This window comes from Gallinula chloropus (genome assembly GCF_964237585.1).
Source record: "Gallinula chloropus genome assembly, chromosome: 1".
NCBI lineage: Eukaryota > Metazoa > Chordata > Aves > Gruiformes > Rallidae > Gallinula > Gallinula chloropus.
The window spans coordinates 87,551,469-87,566,554 of record NC_140085.1 but is presented as its reverse complement, the minus strand read 5'-3'; the positions used below and the strand labels follow the sequence as shown (position 1 = coordinate 87,566,554).

General features: G+C 50.2%; 1 protein-coding gene across 1 annotated transcript in view; it reads right to left on the bottom strand.

The window, feature by feature from the left end:
* GSK3B (glycogen synthase kinase 3 beta) overlaps positions 1 to 4,446 on the bottom strand; it is a 151,286-nt gene extending 146,840 nt beyond the window's left edge. The window contains exon 1 of the mRNA XM_084272788.1: positions 3,179 to 4,446. Within this exon, the coding sequence (XP_084128914.1) occupies positions 3,179 to 3,266 (88 nt within the window). The 5' untranslated portion in view covers positions 3,267 to 4,446. The remainder of the gene's footprint in view (positions 1 to 3,178) is intronic.
* Positions 4,447 to 15,086: the final 10,640 nt, after the last annotated feature.

Genomic DNA, 15,086 nt, shown 5'->3' with positions numbered 1-15,086 from the left:
TATGAGTAAGTGGAAAACTGGAAGCTCACCTCCCTCCTGTTGAGGGGCAGGTTCAGCACAAGGAGCATGCACCTTTCTTTGTATGGGGAACATGGAAAGCCTACAAACCCAGCAATACAGAACTGCACAAAGAATAACCTACTTGAGAATTACTTCAATGCAGGAAACCATTCGTGGGAAAAAAGAATGGCAGTGATTTAAATATATATATAAAAAAAGTCAGATTTCAGAAGGTACTATTGATGCTGGTATGGCTTGAAAGAGATAGAAGGCGGCCACAGGGTTCCTACTCTTAGGGAGACATAAAAAGCCTTGTAACGTCTATCACAAAGCAGTGAGAGCAGTATGCATGAGAAGTCATCTTTCCCAACAGCCAAGAGAAGAGGCTGATGGTAACTGCCCAGCCTTTCATTCAGGCTCAGGCTTTCTTATCAACTTCTGAGAACAAAGTCTCATAAATTAATTCTAAGAGGTAACAGAGGGGACAGTGAACAAGGAATCTCCTTTTCCATCTCTTTCTCCCCCATATCCCTCAAGGAGAAGGGCAATCACAGTACAGTTCTAGCACTGCTCCTCCCAGGTAACACAAAGATCAGTGAACCCTCCACCACTACTTTATCAATCCTTTCCTCACTGCTTGTATCCACCCTTCCTAGGTAACTGTTGCAGTGCTCAGCCAGGAGCAGCAATAGCTGCAGATACCAGAACAAGAGTGACTTCATACTTAATTTTGCCGCCACTCTGGGCTTACAAAGAAAAGCAAAAATGTTGACATCACACAAGTTAGGTTTTGCTCCCTGATGACTTAGAAAAAGACCTGCACCAAGACAAAGCTACTAAAGATGTCTGAGAGACTCAGAAGGTACCGATCCATCCATTTTCACCTGCCTCACAAGGACTCTTTTGTTCCAGCTTTCACTCAAAAGAGCTCAGAATGTAACTAAGTATCAGCCTGGAAATACATAGCACAATGAAAAGGACAGCAAATGCTGTTCACTCCAGAAGTGATTTATTTTTATTGTCATTATTTTAAGGCACTCAAGCTAGTAATAGATAACTTGCTACATCATGCCATAAATTTCTACCAAAACTCATGACAACCTGAAAAATATAATCCTCTTTGACACCACGGAATTTTTCTCTTTTACAAGCAAACAAAAAAGTTAACTTCATGGACTGTCTTATATGGATGGATTAACTGAAAATATAAACTGCATTTCTCAGAGTCCTTGTTTGTGGCTGTCTTGCTTTGTTCTGACATTTTATTCCAGACAGCAGAAGGACCAGGAACACATGACTACAGCGACTGTGGGGGTTATCACAAGTGGCGCGTGCTTTATGCTACGGCCTTTGTTTCTCCCTCAGTGTTACACACTTGGGATTGAATCATATTTGCAAACTTGTTAGTCTGCATCAGTTAGCACCCTCTTCACAGGCAAGCATCTGTCTAGTCTTTGACCTCAAATAAACGGGAAAGGAGCATCAATGACCTTTCAAGAATCGAGCTGTAGAGCTTGACTAAGACAAATTCAGTTGCTGAGCATGACAGGTCTGGGTCTCGCTTGGTTTAGACGGTCACCTGCAGAAATACTAATTACCAAGACCCACTTCCTATTCCACACTCACATGAAGTAAATTTGTAAATTAAAATGGAGTCACTCACGAGTTTTCTCCACACAAATCAAGAATCCTTAGTAAATGCAGACACAGGACCCGATCAAACACGCACTCCCCTATGCCGCTGATAGGGGTTAGCTGCACCCATGGTGTATGAAGCGCTGTAGGCACGCTGATCATACAGGTATGAGGCAGACTACAGACCCTGAGCCCAATGCTCTCTTCAAGGCTTCTACTGCAGTGGGAGACATTTCGGAGCAAAAAACCATCAAAATTTCCCATCTGTCAAAAGGCTCACAATCTTGCAGCACTTCAGCATGAAATTCATAAAACAACATGATAGATATATGTGTATATATATATATACACACACACATATATGCACACACAGAGCCACATCAGGTGTGGCTACACACAAGTATCAAACAGATTAATTGAATGGCAACGCACATAAAGCGCTCCAGATCCCCTCAAAACACCACCCTGCATTTCCGTAAGAAAAATTAAAATAATTTCTCTGAAAACTATGCTATTAATATAAATCTGGAAGAACAATTTAGTTGTTAATATCAACATATCCAAATTAGAATAAATTCCCTGTTACGAACCTGCACCCATCTTTAGCGACTTGGAACAGGGCCTTTTTCCATTCGCACTGTACATTTGTTCAGCTTTAATACGTATTTTTAATTCACATAAACCAGCTAATCACAAAGCTAGAATACGAAGGACGGGCACATATTAAACACAATTTCCAACATGTCTGTGCAGAATAAAGCACAGGCCTTGTTCTTAAAAATATTTCTCTGATCAGAAAACTGGAAAAGGCATGCCAAGCTTGAAATAACTAGTCTATAGGCTCACATGTCAAAACAACCATTTGCTTATCCCCTCTATTGAGCATTTTAGCAGAGCCTGGAGGATATTAGAGACACCTTTTGTAAGCACCCCTCCCCCTCCTTTTTTTTTTTTTTTAATATGGGCTGGACTAAAAGGTGCTCACACCCGATCTACGGGTGCATGGAAAAATCTTTCAAGCCCTCTCTCCTCCAGAGCCAGGAGTGCTTAAAAACACATAACGATCCTGAATGTCACGACCATAACCCGTGTGCCCGTAATCCGTTTCCTCATTTCGAGGAGAAAATAAAAAAAGGGAATGCAGGCTAGGGAGCACCCAATCCATTCACAAAGGGAAACGGGTGAAAAAAGGGAAAAAAAGGGGGAAAAAGGAGAAAAAAAGGCTTTTTAATTAGCCAGAAAGGCCGCTTACAACGCTGGCAGCGACCAGAGGCTAAAGAAGGGGAGAAACCACCCGGCATTTTTTGTCCAACAGGCCCCAAGCGAGGCGGCGTGCGCCTATTCAAGGTTAATGGGGAGGGGGGGAAGGGAAGAGAAAGGGAGCTGCCTCAGCCGGGGCCGCTCGCTCGGCCCCCGGCCGGGCTCCCGCCCGCCGCCTAGAAAAAGGAAGGGAGGAGGGGGAAGAGGGCGGGGGGGAGCCCCAGCAGGGCCAGCGAGCCACCCACCCCCCCCACCCCCCCGCGCAAGGCGGCAGGATACTCACGGCTAACTTTCATGCTGCCGAAGGCCGAGGGCTGCTGCACCGGCTTGCAGCTCTCCGCGAAGGAGGTGGTCCTGGGCCGCCCGGACATGGTCTCCCGCTCCTGCTCTGCCCCGATCACCTCTCTCTTCCTGCCTTCCCCCTCCGCCTCGCCCCGGCGGCTCGGCGGGCCGGCCTGCCGCTCCCTCGCTCGCTCAGCTGGAGGAGACGGGCGGGACGCGCCACATGAAACGCCGGGCCCCCCCCTTCCCCCCCCCGGGGAAGCCCCCTCCCCTCTCGGTCTCGGTCGCGCTCTTCGCCCGGCTTCTTCCTTCTCGTCCTCGCGCCGCCCGTTCCTCACAAAACCATCCTTCCCGGCAGCGCCGGTGGGTCCGAGAGCCGCCTCCGCCCAGTCCGCAGCCCCCCCGGCGCCGCTCCCGCTCCTGCTCCCGGCCGCGAGCGAGGGGGGTTTGCTAGGCCTCGCTGCCCCCACCCTGGGCGCCAGTCACATGGGGCGGAGGCTCACGGCCCGGCTCCTCCGATCCCGTCGCTGGGGTTTCTCTCCCTCTCTCTCTTTCCTTTTATTTTTTTTTTCTCCTTCTTTTTCTTCCTCCTCCTTCTTCGCCCTCCCCGCTCCTCGCCTTACCCCTCGCCTCTGAGGCAGGCGGCAGGGAACGGGACTATTTTTTTCCGAGGCGGAAGGATCTCGGGGCTCCCGGATCCGCCGACGGGAGGTGATGCGGTCCCTCGCAATGGGATCCGGCAGGGGCGGTGGAATCCGCGGCGGGCGGAGTAGAGGTGAAGCGTACTGGGCGGCCTCTCTCTCGCTCGTTAAGGCTTCTCAGTGCGGCGCTGAGGCGGCGGCTCCGGCGCGGCTTCTCATTGCGCCCGCAGGGGCAGCTGGCGGCGGCTCAGGCTGGGGAGGCTGCACTGCGGGAGGCGGCCTGCGGCGGCGGCGGCGCAGGCCATGGCGGCGGCGGCTCCCCGGCTCCTCCTCAGCCGGCTTCAGAGCGCTGACGGTGGCTGCTTCTTCCCCGGGCGTCCAAGGCGCATGGGACTCGCCCGCCCGAGTGAAGCCTCTTGCCGCTCCCTCCCGGCGCCAGCTGCCTCCCGCTTGGCCCCCTCCCTGTTTCTGCCGACCGGTCCCTTTGTCCCCGCTGCTGCCTCCGCTGCGTGCCGGGCTCCTGCTGCTGCGCTCTGTGTGTGCGCCAAAGCCGCGCAGCCGCCTATGCCCGTCGCCGCCCTACGCTGCGGAACGGCCCTAAGCCCCTTCTGTGAATACCCAGCCGAAGAGCCCGACGCACTCGCTAGCCCCCAACCCGAGGCCCTTACGGAAACATCCGAGCCTTCTCGGGACCAATCCCGAGGTCGCTACGGAAATTCCAGTAACGGGCCGTAACCAATCGCGGCGCCGGCACGAGCGCAGCCGAATCTCCCCGAAGCCAGACGGAGACCCAATCGGAACACGCTGCCGCCGCCCTAGCAGCGCTGTGGGGGAGCCAATAGGAAGGAGCCTTCTCTTCCGGCTATTGCCGGGCCAACCCGAAGAAAGACGAAGCGGGGGAGCCAATCAGGGAGCGCGCTGTCCCTGTCACACAGCCCTGGGACGATTTCAAGCCGCAGCCCCGAGGCGTAGCGCCGGCGCGGACTGCGATTGGCTGCCGGCGATGAGGCGGCCCAAAAACGCAATCCAGCTCTCCGCCACAGACCAATCGCCAAGCCCGGGGCCGCGGGCAGCGCCTGCTCCCGTTGGGGCACGGCCGCTCACCTTTATGACCTCATCGGGTGCAGAGGGCGGGGTCGCGGGGGGGGGGGGGGGGGGAAACGAAGGAAGCGAGCGCGCATGCGGAGTGTGAGGAGAAGCCACCGCCCCTCAGGCCTTGTCCGGTCTCCGGCGGCAGCTCTGCGGCTGGTGCCGCCGCGAGGCCCGGCTGCCGGGGCGGGGAGGCGGCGTGGGGAGAACCCCGCCCGAACACCCCCCCCGATCCAAAGGGCTTTGTGCCTTAAGCCCAACCGGCAGCGAGGCCCCGCGGGCCTGCCCCCAGTCCTTCCGCCGGCGGCGGCGGCGAAGGACAAAGGCGTTGGGCCCGCCGCGCGACGTCACCCGCCGGGCTCGGGCGCGGCGTGTGGGGCGAGGCGGCCGCCGCGGGAGGGCGGCGGCGGCAGCGTGGCGGGGGGGGGGGGGGGAGGCTCGTTACGGAAGCTCCGCGGCGCCACGCCGCGAGCCGCGCAGCCGCCGCGGGGAGTGACGGGAAACCCGCGCCGCAGAGACCGGGCCGGGCGGCGGGGGAAAGGAGAGGAGGAAGAACGGGGGTCCCGGAGGGCTCTTCCGCGCTGGCCGTCGGCCAGCAGGGTGTTCTTACAGCCAACGCCGTTCCGCTCGGAGCCGCTGCGCCGGCGCTGGGCTCCGCGCCTCGGTGGCACCGCCAGCGGGTTGGGCTTGGCCCTGGCCGGAGCCCGCAGGCAGCGTCCTGGCAGAGCTCGTACTGCTTGAGGGTGCTGAGGCACCCCCGGGGCGCCCGTTCCCAGCCTTGGCAGAGCGGGCTCGGGAGGACCGCTCCCTGCTGCGGCCTCGGCAGCGTTACTCGGCAGAGCTCAGCGCCGCTTCTCGCCACGCTAATTCATACCACCGGCACTAGAGCCTGGACCAGCAGAAGCACTTTTTCCCCAGCGCTAAGAGCCTGGGAGCTGCTGTTCTCAAGGCATCAAAATACTGCCGGATCATTTGCTTTTTACAGGCATTGTTTTTTCCCCGTCCTGAACGACATTGCAATCAAAAGACCTGGCCAAAGGCAGCTCCTTGGCAAGAGCTGTTTCTCAAAGCAGAAAACAAACCCCAGTCTCTCAAAATGGTCCCATCTAGCGTTTCGCTCGCCCTGGGGGTGCTTGGTTTGCTGGAAACCTTTTTTCCTGCCTGTCATGTGATGAATGGTTTTCACCCACTACAAAAGGACCTGGGATTGTTTAAGGTTAGATTCCTCATGGGCTACCTGTATGGCTCTGTACAGCTAGAAGCCTGACTTAGGGGTTGCGGTGCACCCAGATGAGAACTAAGAGAGTCTGAAATCACAGCATTTGGAGAGGTAACTGCAGCAACCCAAACCCACCCCACTGTACTCATCATTCAGCCCCTCCCTCTGAAACACCAGTCTTGAACACAGCTGAGATGCAGTCTCAGTAAACCACCAGCCATGAAAATGGCATTTTTTTCTCCCACTTTGGCAGAGCTGCTGACCCCAGCCATAACTATTTGTCAAAAATTGGGACTACAGATTGAATTATTTCTCTAAATCTTACATAGACAAACATGCAACAAGGCGGTGTCCAGCTCCCCTCCACCTGAAACGCACCACCAGACATTCCAATCACAAGCTTGAAAAGATTTTTTTTGGCCTTCGGCACCAAAATGCCAACACAAGTGACATTTTCTTATTTTCTGACAAAGTTCTTTCCAAAGACTACATAAACAGGAGAACTGACTTAAGACAGACAGGCGAGCTTTGTTACTTGAGTAAGTTGGCGGTCTGTAAAATACCTGGTAGGGGAGGGCGAGCTCTTTTGCTTCAGCATCTGTTGTTACTCATAACAGCAGTGAATAAAAACAGACCGATGTGTATTTTGTACTGACCGTGACAGTTTGAAAAATGCCCCTTAAAGCTTTATAACAAGTTTACAACCCGATAACAAAAAGAACTTCATTCACCAAGGCTACCTCTGGAAAACAACACTTGCCCCCCAGCGTATGGTGTAAGCCCTTCCCCCGAAATCACCCTGTTTCCTCCTCGGTACCAAACCGATCCACATTGAACCCGCAGCCCTCAGTTACTCCGAACACCAAGCCCCTCCATCCACTCTGGGAACGTGCATCACAAAAATCCCAGCTGCTCCATTTCTTATTAGGCAATCCTGCCCACGTTTCCAAGTAATAATTAACCAACCTACTCTCCAGAGCCTGTCCATTCAAGTCGTAGCGTCTTCTCATCTACCAGGAAACCACGCAAGCGTGCTCAAAGGAGGATTATTATGGTATTTCAAGGGACGAGAAACTATAAAGCATCTCCCATTTTCGGTAGTCATTTCATAGATTTTCTTTAGCTAAGGCTGCTCTCAGAAGAACCCTCAACCCACAATAAGGGCATCTGTTAAGCTTTCATCCTCCCTTTCAAAAAATGGACTGACAGTTAAAATCATTTGGGAGGATCACGAGCGAGCTAGTTGCTTTTTTAGATGGAAAGATTCTCTTTTGACAACACTGCAAAGTTCACATTTATTTTTGTCCCCTTGGCTGATGAAATGACCTCCCTTTAGAATCTGCAAATATAAATAGAATTGACGTTTTAATGATCAGTTTTCACAAGCGAGGATAATCCAGCGTCTCAGGCATTGAATATTGCTCCAAATCTGGATGCAAGGGGCAGTTTTACAGCTGCTGTCTTTCTGTAAGCGTCCCAAGGTCCCAAGGAGGCTGCCTGAAAATACGAAGCATCCGTTAGAAATTACTGAAGTGTTATCTCTCTGAAATGCCATAAGGTGGCAGTGAATTAGAAAATTGGTGCTATTTCTGGGTAGAACAAAGATTTAAGGAGCTCAGTAGTGGGCGGGGGGCAGTGAGAAGGCTTTTTTGTTTGTTACGGCGTTTTCAATTGCCCGTTTACATTTCATATATCACCATAAACTACAAACCCAATCATCTTAATCAGATGCTAAACAGGTCTGCTCCAACACACTTGAGCAGACATGTTCCTGCACGGGGAACTCCAGCTTTTTCTTTCTCCATTGCTTCCTTTTCAGGCGATCAGCAGGAAGACTGGCTGTTTGCTTACCTTGCAGCTCTTACAGGGTCACTCCACCAGAAGGCCACGGTGAGAGGGCTCCCTGATAAGGATGCAATCATTCAAGACTGTTTTTGAACTTTGTTACGCTAGTGAATCAAAGTGATGTTAATGGATCTACCAGTCTTGCATCTAATTCCTTAGTATTGCCACAGGAATTATCCACAGAACAGTTAAGTGGGTATTGTAATGGCTTGTCTCTCGTTTGATTGGCATGAGCAAACTCAATGGTTATGGTTGAACTTTAACTTTTTTTCCCCCCCCCTCACCACCTACCCTCCCCCAAGCAGTGGAAAAATCAGAGATTGTAACAGTAACAAATTTACTGACTGCCCAGGCATTAATGATTAGACAATAAATCCTGAAAAGTGGGTTTGATTTTTGTCCCAGAACAAAATCTGATGGCTCTGGTTTTAGACCATACCAGTTGCGTTTATTTTTCTGAGCAGGACACAAGTTTTTAATCCTGAGAACCTGGCATTTTGCAATGATTTCCTGTCCCAAAATGTGTCATCACTGACAGTTGCCTGAGAGAACGGCTGATGTTTTGCCAATCTGGGTGCGCGTGGGCGCACCTAGGCCTCACAAGTCTCAAGGGTACGTTCGCCAAAGCCAATAAAGCCAAGTGGTCTGACAGTTTAATGTAACAGGAGCTATGGACAGCTTCCCATTTCCGGATTCTACAGCACAGTCAAACAAGCAGAGACACCAAACACAGGTTCCAGGCAACGTTGCAACACACAGAAAACATCAGTGACTAAGCAGGCACACGCAGCCTTCTGTGCAGGTCCTCCCCGCTGATGTTTTCCTGCATAGGTTTAAGGTTGGTTTTACCCACTGGCTCTTGAAAGGAGGCATCGGGTTTCTCAAAGTGCCAGGAGAACATCTTGTTCAGTTGGACAGTTTCCCTTGCTCCAGCATTGGTCTGACCACACCTTCTTCAGAAATAACCCTGGAAAACCAGCGGCCAGAGCCAGAGAAGCTCTGTCAGTCTAATGAGCCCTTGACAAGTCTTCCAGGCATTTGTTCTCTAGAAAGCAAAACCGATGCCTGTTTCTTCAGCAGTTTGAAGGGGTTCAAAGCTACAAAATTTTGGGGGGCTGTTCAGTGTGCATGATGTGTCCCCTTCACCTTAACTTGGTTCAGTCCAGCAGCCCAGAGTTTACTTGGGCTCTCTGTACTGCACTGTTGGTGGGAAAGACCGTAGACGTCCTGTGCTCACCGTTTTCCCACCTCTCCAATCGACTTTCAAACTGGCTGTTGAGGAGACTTCTAAACAAAGAGTAAAAGCCGGACCCCTGAGGCCTTCAGTCCATTCAAGAAACTCTTGTATGGCTAGGAAGCCTAAACTTGAGGCAGTAGGATCCTACTTTGGGATTAGGACTACTCTCTAGCTGGGTCTCTGTAGATGCATGGGAAAGGAATGGTCAGGGGAGAAGACCCAGGCTGGGCTTCCAAGCCACCAGAGACCTAGAAGTTGTTCAGGGAGCCAAGCACAACAGCCAGCGAAGCAGATTTTTCTCTGCTTCCTTCTGCAAACAGCTGGGGGATGTTGCACCAGGGTGATGAGGCTTGCTGCACCCTCTCACAAAAGCAGGAAGAAGATTCACTAGTTCCTATTGAAACAGTTTTCGGCAAGAAGGCGTCACATGCAGTGCTGCAAGGTGCCAACAGAAGGAGAAAGGGCTGTTGGGAATAGACATCTGCATCATGAAAGACGTGAAGAAAGCAGCGACGTACCCAGTGGAGCCTGCCTGGGATGCTGTCCTTGCCGCAAGGGCTCCCTGCAGACTGAAATTACCATCCCTGGCTGCAATGAAATGCTCATCCAGCTCTTGCTGTCGCTGCTGCTTTTACCCTGACTGAAAATAACTTCATGGGTATGGGTCTCCCTGGGACAGCCAGCTCCCTGGGGGAGAAAGGGCATGACAGTCCTTCGTGGGTTAGAGCCATCCTTGATATCCACAAGGCAAATTCTGGGGAGTGTAACGCACTTAGGTCTGCAGAGAGGAATGATTGCTCTGCAACACACAACGTATAGGAAAATGGTCGAATAGAGCTATGAAACCTTGGTAATTCTACATACATCTGCCACGGTAGTGAACTTTCACTGTGGTACATCTTACCTATGAACTAGGGGTCTTTAGTTTGCAACCTGGAATGAAAGGTGGTGGTTCTCCTCAGAACCTGGGAGGAAATGCGTGGTTAATCATGAAGTAGCCAAAAATGTAACAGTATTTTCGTTTTGCTGATTGAGTTTTTGCCAAGCACTCTAATTGATTTAATGATCCCTGTCCCTGGCTGCTCCCTAATCACCACTGCACACTACTTCCTTCATTTTGGCTTGCAAATGGTTGCTAATTGTTGCTGCATCTTGCACCGTACATCTGGTGTTGACAGCTGTCCTTGCCCTGAGATGGAGAGACAGCTGTTTTGAAAAGGAGAGCTCTCTCCCAAATCTCTAAAACATCTGGAAAAATGCAGCAGTGAAATTGAGTTATTGAAGATACAAATTTAGCAAACATGTAGACAGGCTAGAGGGTCTGCAAACACAGAGCTTAGAAGTAGGCATAGGAGACAGAACAGAAAAGGCTCACTGCTGTGTCTTTAAAACATGAGTCCTGGGTGTTTCCCACTAAAAATGCCTATTTCCCCTAATTCCCTGTTGACTGCTTGACATGGCAAAAGTCTTTTACACTCTGCACAACAGAGCACACCACCTAATTTGATCAGGCTAACAACCCATGTCGCTTTTGCTTCAGATGTAATTAGATGTAATTCAAAAACCTCTCTATAAGACAGGATTCAGGATCAGGCAGCAAGATCCAACTGGTTGGAGACAAGAAAACAGTAGCGTGAAAGCACCATAAACCCCTAGAAATCAATGGAAACAATTGCATTCCTTAAAAAAAAAACAATCCATCTTTTCCAGAATCTCATTTCCTCCTGAACATTTTGTGACTGCGATTGTTAGAATGGACCTTTTTTTTTTTCCCCCCTCCCTGTTTATTTTATGTGTTTAACAGCACCCAGCATACAGTCCATTGTTTCGCTAATGGTCAGCAGAGCTTATCTCACCATCTTGCCCAGCCGCTACGGCTCACATGCTGCTCTGCAAGGCTTGGATGAGCGCTCCTGCGAGAGGCTGCAAGCCAGCAGCCAGAGCAAAGCCGAACTCACCAGGCAACAATGAGTAGGCATGCAAGGACACGGAGGGGGAATGGGTGAGCTCAAACAAGGTTAGCGTGACGGAGCAGCAGTCACTCTGAATGACCCCTAAGAAATGAGCCTACAAGCAGAAAAAGCCTGGCAGGATTAACCATGCTTTTTTTTTTGTAAAGGAGTCATTTCAGGACAACTGACTTAAGGGAAGCACTACATTTATTTATTTTTAATTGGACTGGATTTCAGCCATATCAAGCTGATGATGCTGTTCTGAGTTCAAAAGGATATTCTCTTTGCCTGGCAGCACGGGAGCAAGGGAACAATGCAATTAACGGGAGAGGTGGCACTTTCAAAAGCAATGGGAGGAAGTGTTTTTAAATTAAGCAGTTACTCTATATGTCAGGTACTTAAAGTAGGGTTTTTTTCTTGTCATTGGAAGGTGAGAGACTTCTGCAGGAGATGATTCTATTTCTCAAGTGGGGTTGCCCTTAAACTTCATCTAGAGGAGCCTGTCTTTTCTCCACACCTATAGAAAGACCCTAGAAAGACCACGCTCTGGGGTAAGAATCCTCCCCCTGCATGACAGGTAGACAGTTATATTTCTATCTGGACTCTGAAAGTCACTGGTGCAGGATATCACTGATGGGCAAGCACCTGGATAACAATGACCTCCAAAGTTGGTAGTACAAAACCTCCTTTTTTTTTTGGTAGGGAGTATGAATTCAGATCACTCACGAAAAATGGAAGTATGGGAAGGTTTATAAAACACTCTGAAACATCTTGCTCTGACCACAATCAGGAACAAGGTACTGGACCAGAAATCAGGGACTGAGCTGTTTGATAGTCAAGGATCATCTCCTTGAGGCTTGAGTGGTTCATCCTGACAAGAAGAAAAATCAAGCAAAGGTGACAGGAGGCATGAGTGGATGAACAAAGAGCTCTTGACTAAACTCTGACATAAAAAGGAAATGTACAAAAGGTGGAAGCAGGTGTAGGTGACCCAAGAGGAAACCTTAGTGGTAAAAACGTCCTTCAGCAATCCCAGGCCCCTGAGTGAGGAGCCCAAAAGTGCTGAGGAAGCTGGCTAATGTCATTGCATGGCCACTCTTAAAAAGATCGTGATGATCAGGAGAGGTTCCGAAGGCCTGGCAGAAACCAAGTGTCGCACCTATCTTCAAGAAGGGCAGGAAAAAGGATCTGGGAAACTACAGTCTGGTCAGCCTCACCTCAATCCCTGAAAAGGCAGTGGAACAATAAATAATGGAAACCATTTACTAACATGAGATGAATAATGTCCTGTGTAGTCAGCATGGACTTACTTACCAGGCTTAACCAACCTGACAGCCTTCCACAGCAAGATGACAAGCTTGTTCAATGAAAGGAGAGCAGCTCCATGGAAAGGGACCTAGGGGTCCACGTGGACAAGCAGTGAGTGAGCAGTCTGCCACAACAGCAAAGTAATCCAACAGGATGCTGGGTTGCATCACCAGCTGAGATGAGGTCATTATCCCACTCTACACAGCATTTTTCAGGCCACATATGGAACACTGTGTTCAGTTTTAGTCCCTACTATACAAAAAAAAGATGTGGACAGGCTGGAGAGGGTCCAGAGAAGGGCCACAGAGACAATCAAAGGACTGGGAAGCCTGCCATATGAAGAAACTGGGTTTGCTCAGCCTTGAGAAACAAGGTTTAGGGAAGACCTTGTCACCATGTTCCAGTACATGCTGAAGTACAAAGAAGATGGAGACTCCCTTTTTACAAGGAGTCATGTGGAAAAGACAAGGGCTAATGGGTGCAGGTTACTCCTAGAGAGATTCTGACTGACACAAGAGGAAAATTTTTCACAATGAGAACAATCAGCCATTGGAATAATTTCCCCAGGGAAGTGACTGAATCCCCCAACAGTGGTGGCTTTCAAGACTCAGCTGGGCAGAGTGCTGGGCACCTTGTCTAGACAGAGCTTTTGTCTAGACAGAGCTTTTGCCAGGAAAGGTTGGGCCAAATGATCCTTGAGGTCCCTTCCAACCTTGTAGTCTATGTTTCTGTGTTGTTGGCCTTGACTTTAGTGAGGCTTTTGACACTGTCTTCCCCATAGACAAGCTGACAAAGTATGGGTTAGATAAGTGGGCAGTGAGGTGGATCAATAAAATGGCCAAATGGCCAGACACAGAGCATCATGGTCAGTGGCACAAAGTCCAGCTAGAGGCCAGTCACTAGGTCTTACACTGTATAACATCTAAGCTGGATGATGGGCCAGAGCACCCCTCTGGCAATTTTACAGGCTATACAAAGCTGGGAGGAGCTGATACACCAGATGGTGTGCTCCCGTTCTATGACCTGGACAGGGTGGGGAACTGGGCAGAGAAAAATCTCATGAAGTTCAACAAAGAGAAATGCAAAGTCCTGCACCTGGGGGGAATAACCCCATGCACCAGTACATGCCAGGGGCTCTGTAGAGAAGGACCTGAGCGGTTCTGGTGGATATCAAGATGGCCACAAGCCAGCAGTGTGCCCTCACTGTGAAGATAGCCAGCAACATCCTGGTCTGGGTTAGAAGAAGCATTGCCGGCAGGTTGAGAAGTGACCTTTCCCCTCTGCAGTGGTAAGGCCACATCTAGAGTCCTGTGCCCTGTTCTGAGCTCCCCAGTACAAGACAGGCACAGACTTACTGGAGTGAGTCCAGCAAAGGGCCATGAAGATGACGAAGGCACTGGAGCATCTCTCATGTGAGGGAAGGCACAGAGATCTGGGACTAGAGAAGAAAAGACTCAGATGAAATCTCATCAATGTGTCTAAATACCTGGTGGGAGGGAACACAGAAAAGGGAGATGTGCCCACTGACACGACAAGAAGCAGTGGGCACTATTTAAAACACAGGAAAACACTCTGAGGGGGGTGGTCAAAAACACAAGCAGGATGGCCAGAGAGGTTATGGGTGGAGTCTCCATCTCTGGGAATACACAAAATCTGACAGGACAGCATTGTGGGTACCCAGCTCTACCTGAACCTCCATGAGCAACAGGGCTTGGACTACATGATCTGGAGGTCCCTTCCATCCTCCACAGTCCTGTGATGATTCTATTATCTGCTACAGCAGTTCCTGGTCTCCTGTATGCTGTTGGTTCTCAGGCATTCCACTGATTTTTCCCAGAGGTAATTAGACATTACTGGTGTAATTAACTGCACTGAATGCATATACCCCTGAGAATGAGGTGGTTATGGAGAAACCTGAACTTGGTAAAACAGTCAGAGGAACTGTCCACAAACAAAATACAGGAACTGGGAATCATCATTCATGACAGTGAGGTTCTTCACACCCGCTTTCAGCAGAAGCAGCAAGGTGTGGGGCGACAGAGGCTGACAGAGCGTGCAGGGCAGGGTCAGACAAGAAGTGGGAGATGAGTGACTTGTGACAGCCAGCGCTGAGTGCAGTGCGTAAGAATTTTGGTTTCCTTTCCCAGACTATGGCAATCAGTGCAACATGGGATGAGCTGTTTGGGCGGTGGTGGCAAAATTAAAGCCCTAACGCTGTATCAAAACGGGACAGCAAGCATGGCCCGTTAAATCAGAGGCCGTATTTTCAAGCCAAGCATCCAGAAAAAGGAGACAGCACAATTAATGACTGCTTGGGTGAAGCCTGATTTAAATGACCACCCAGAAACTCTGAAGCAGAGTTAGTTCTCCAGGGTAGCAGTCCACATGTGGAACCATGAGCCGATCCTTTACTCCATCTGTGTTCCCAGTCTACTCATGGTCCTGGTGTATTTTATGCACTGAGGCAGGATCCCATTAAGGGAAAAATAGGCAATCGTGTCATTAACATTTGTTTTGCAAGAGAAGATTAGATAAACATTTGTCTTTGGGAGGGAAGAGATGGACTGGTGTTCACAGAAGGCTCCTTGAGGTCCCTTTCAGCCCTGTTTTCCACCAAG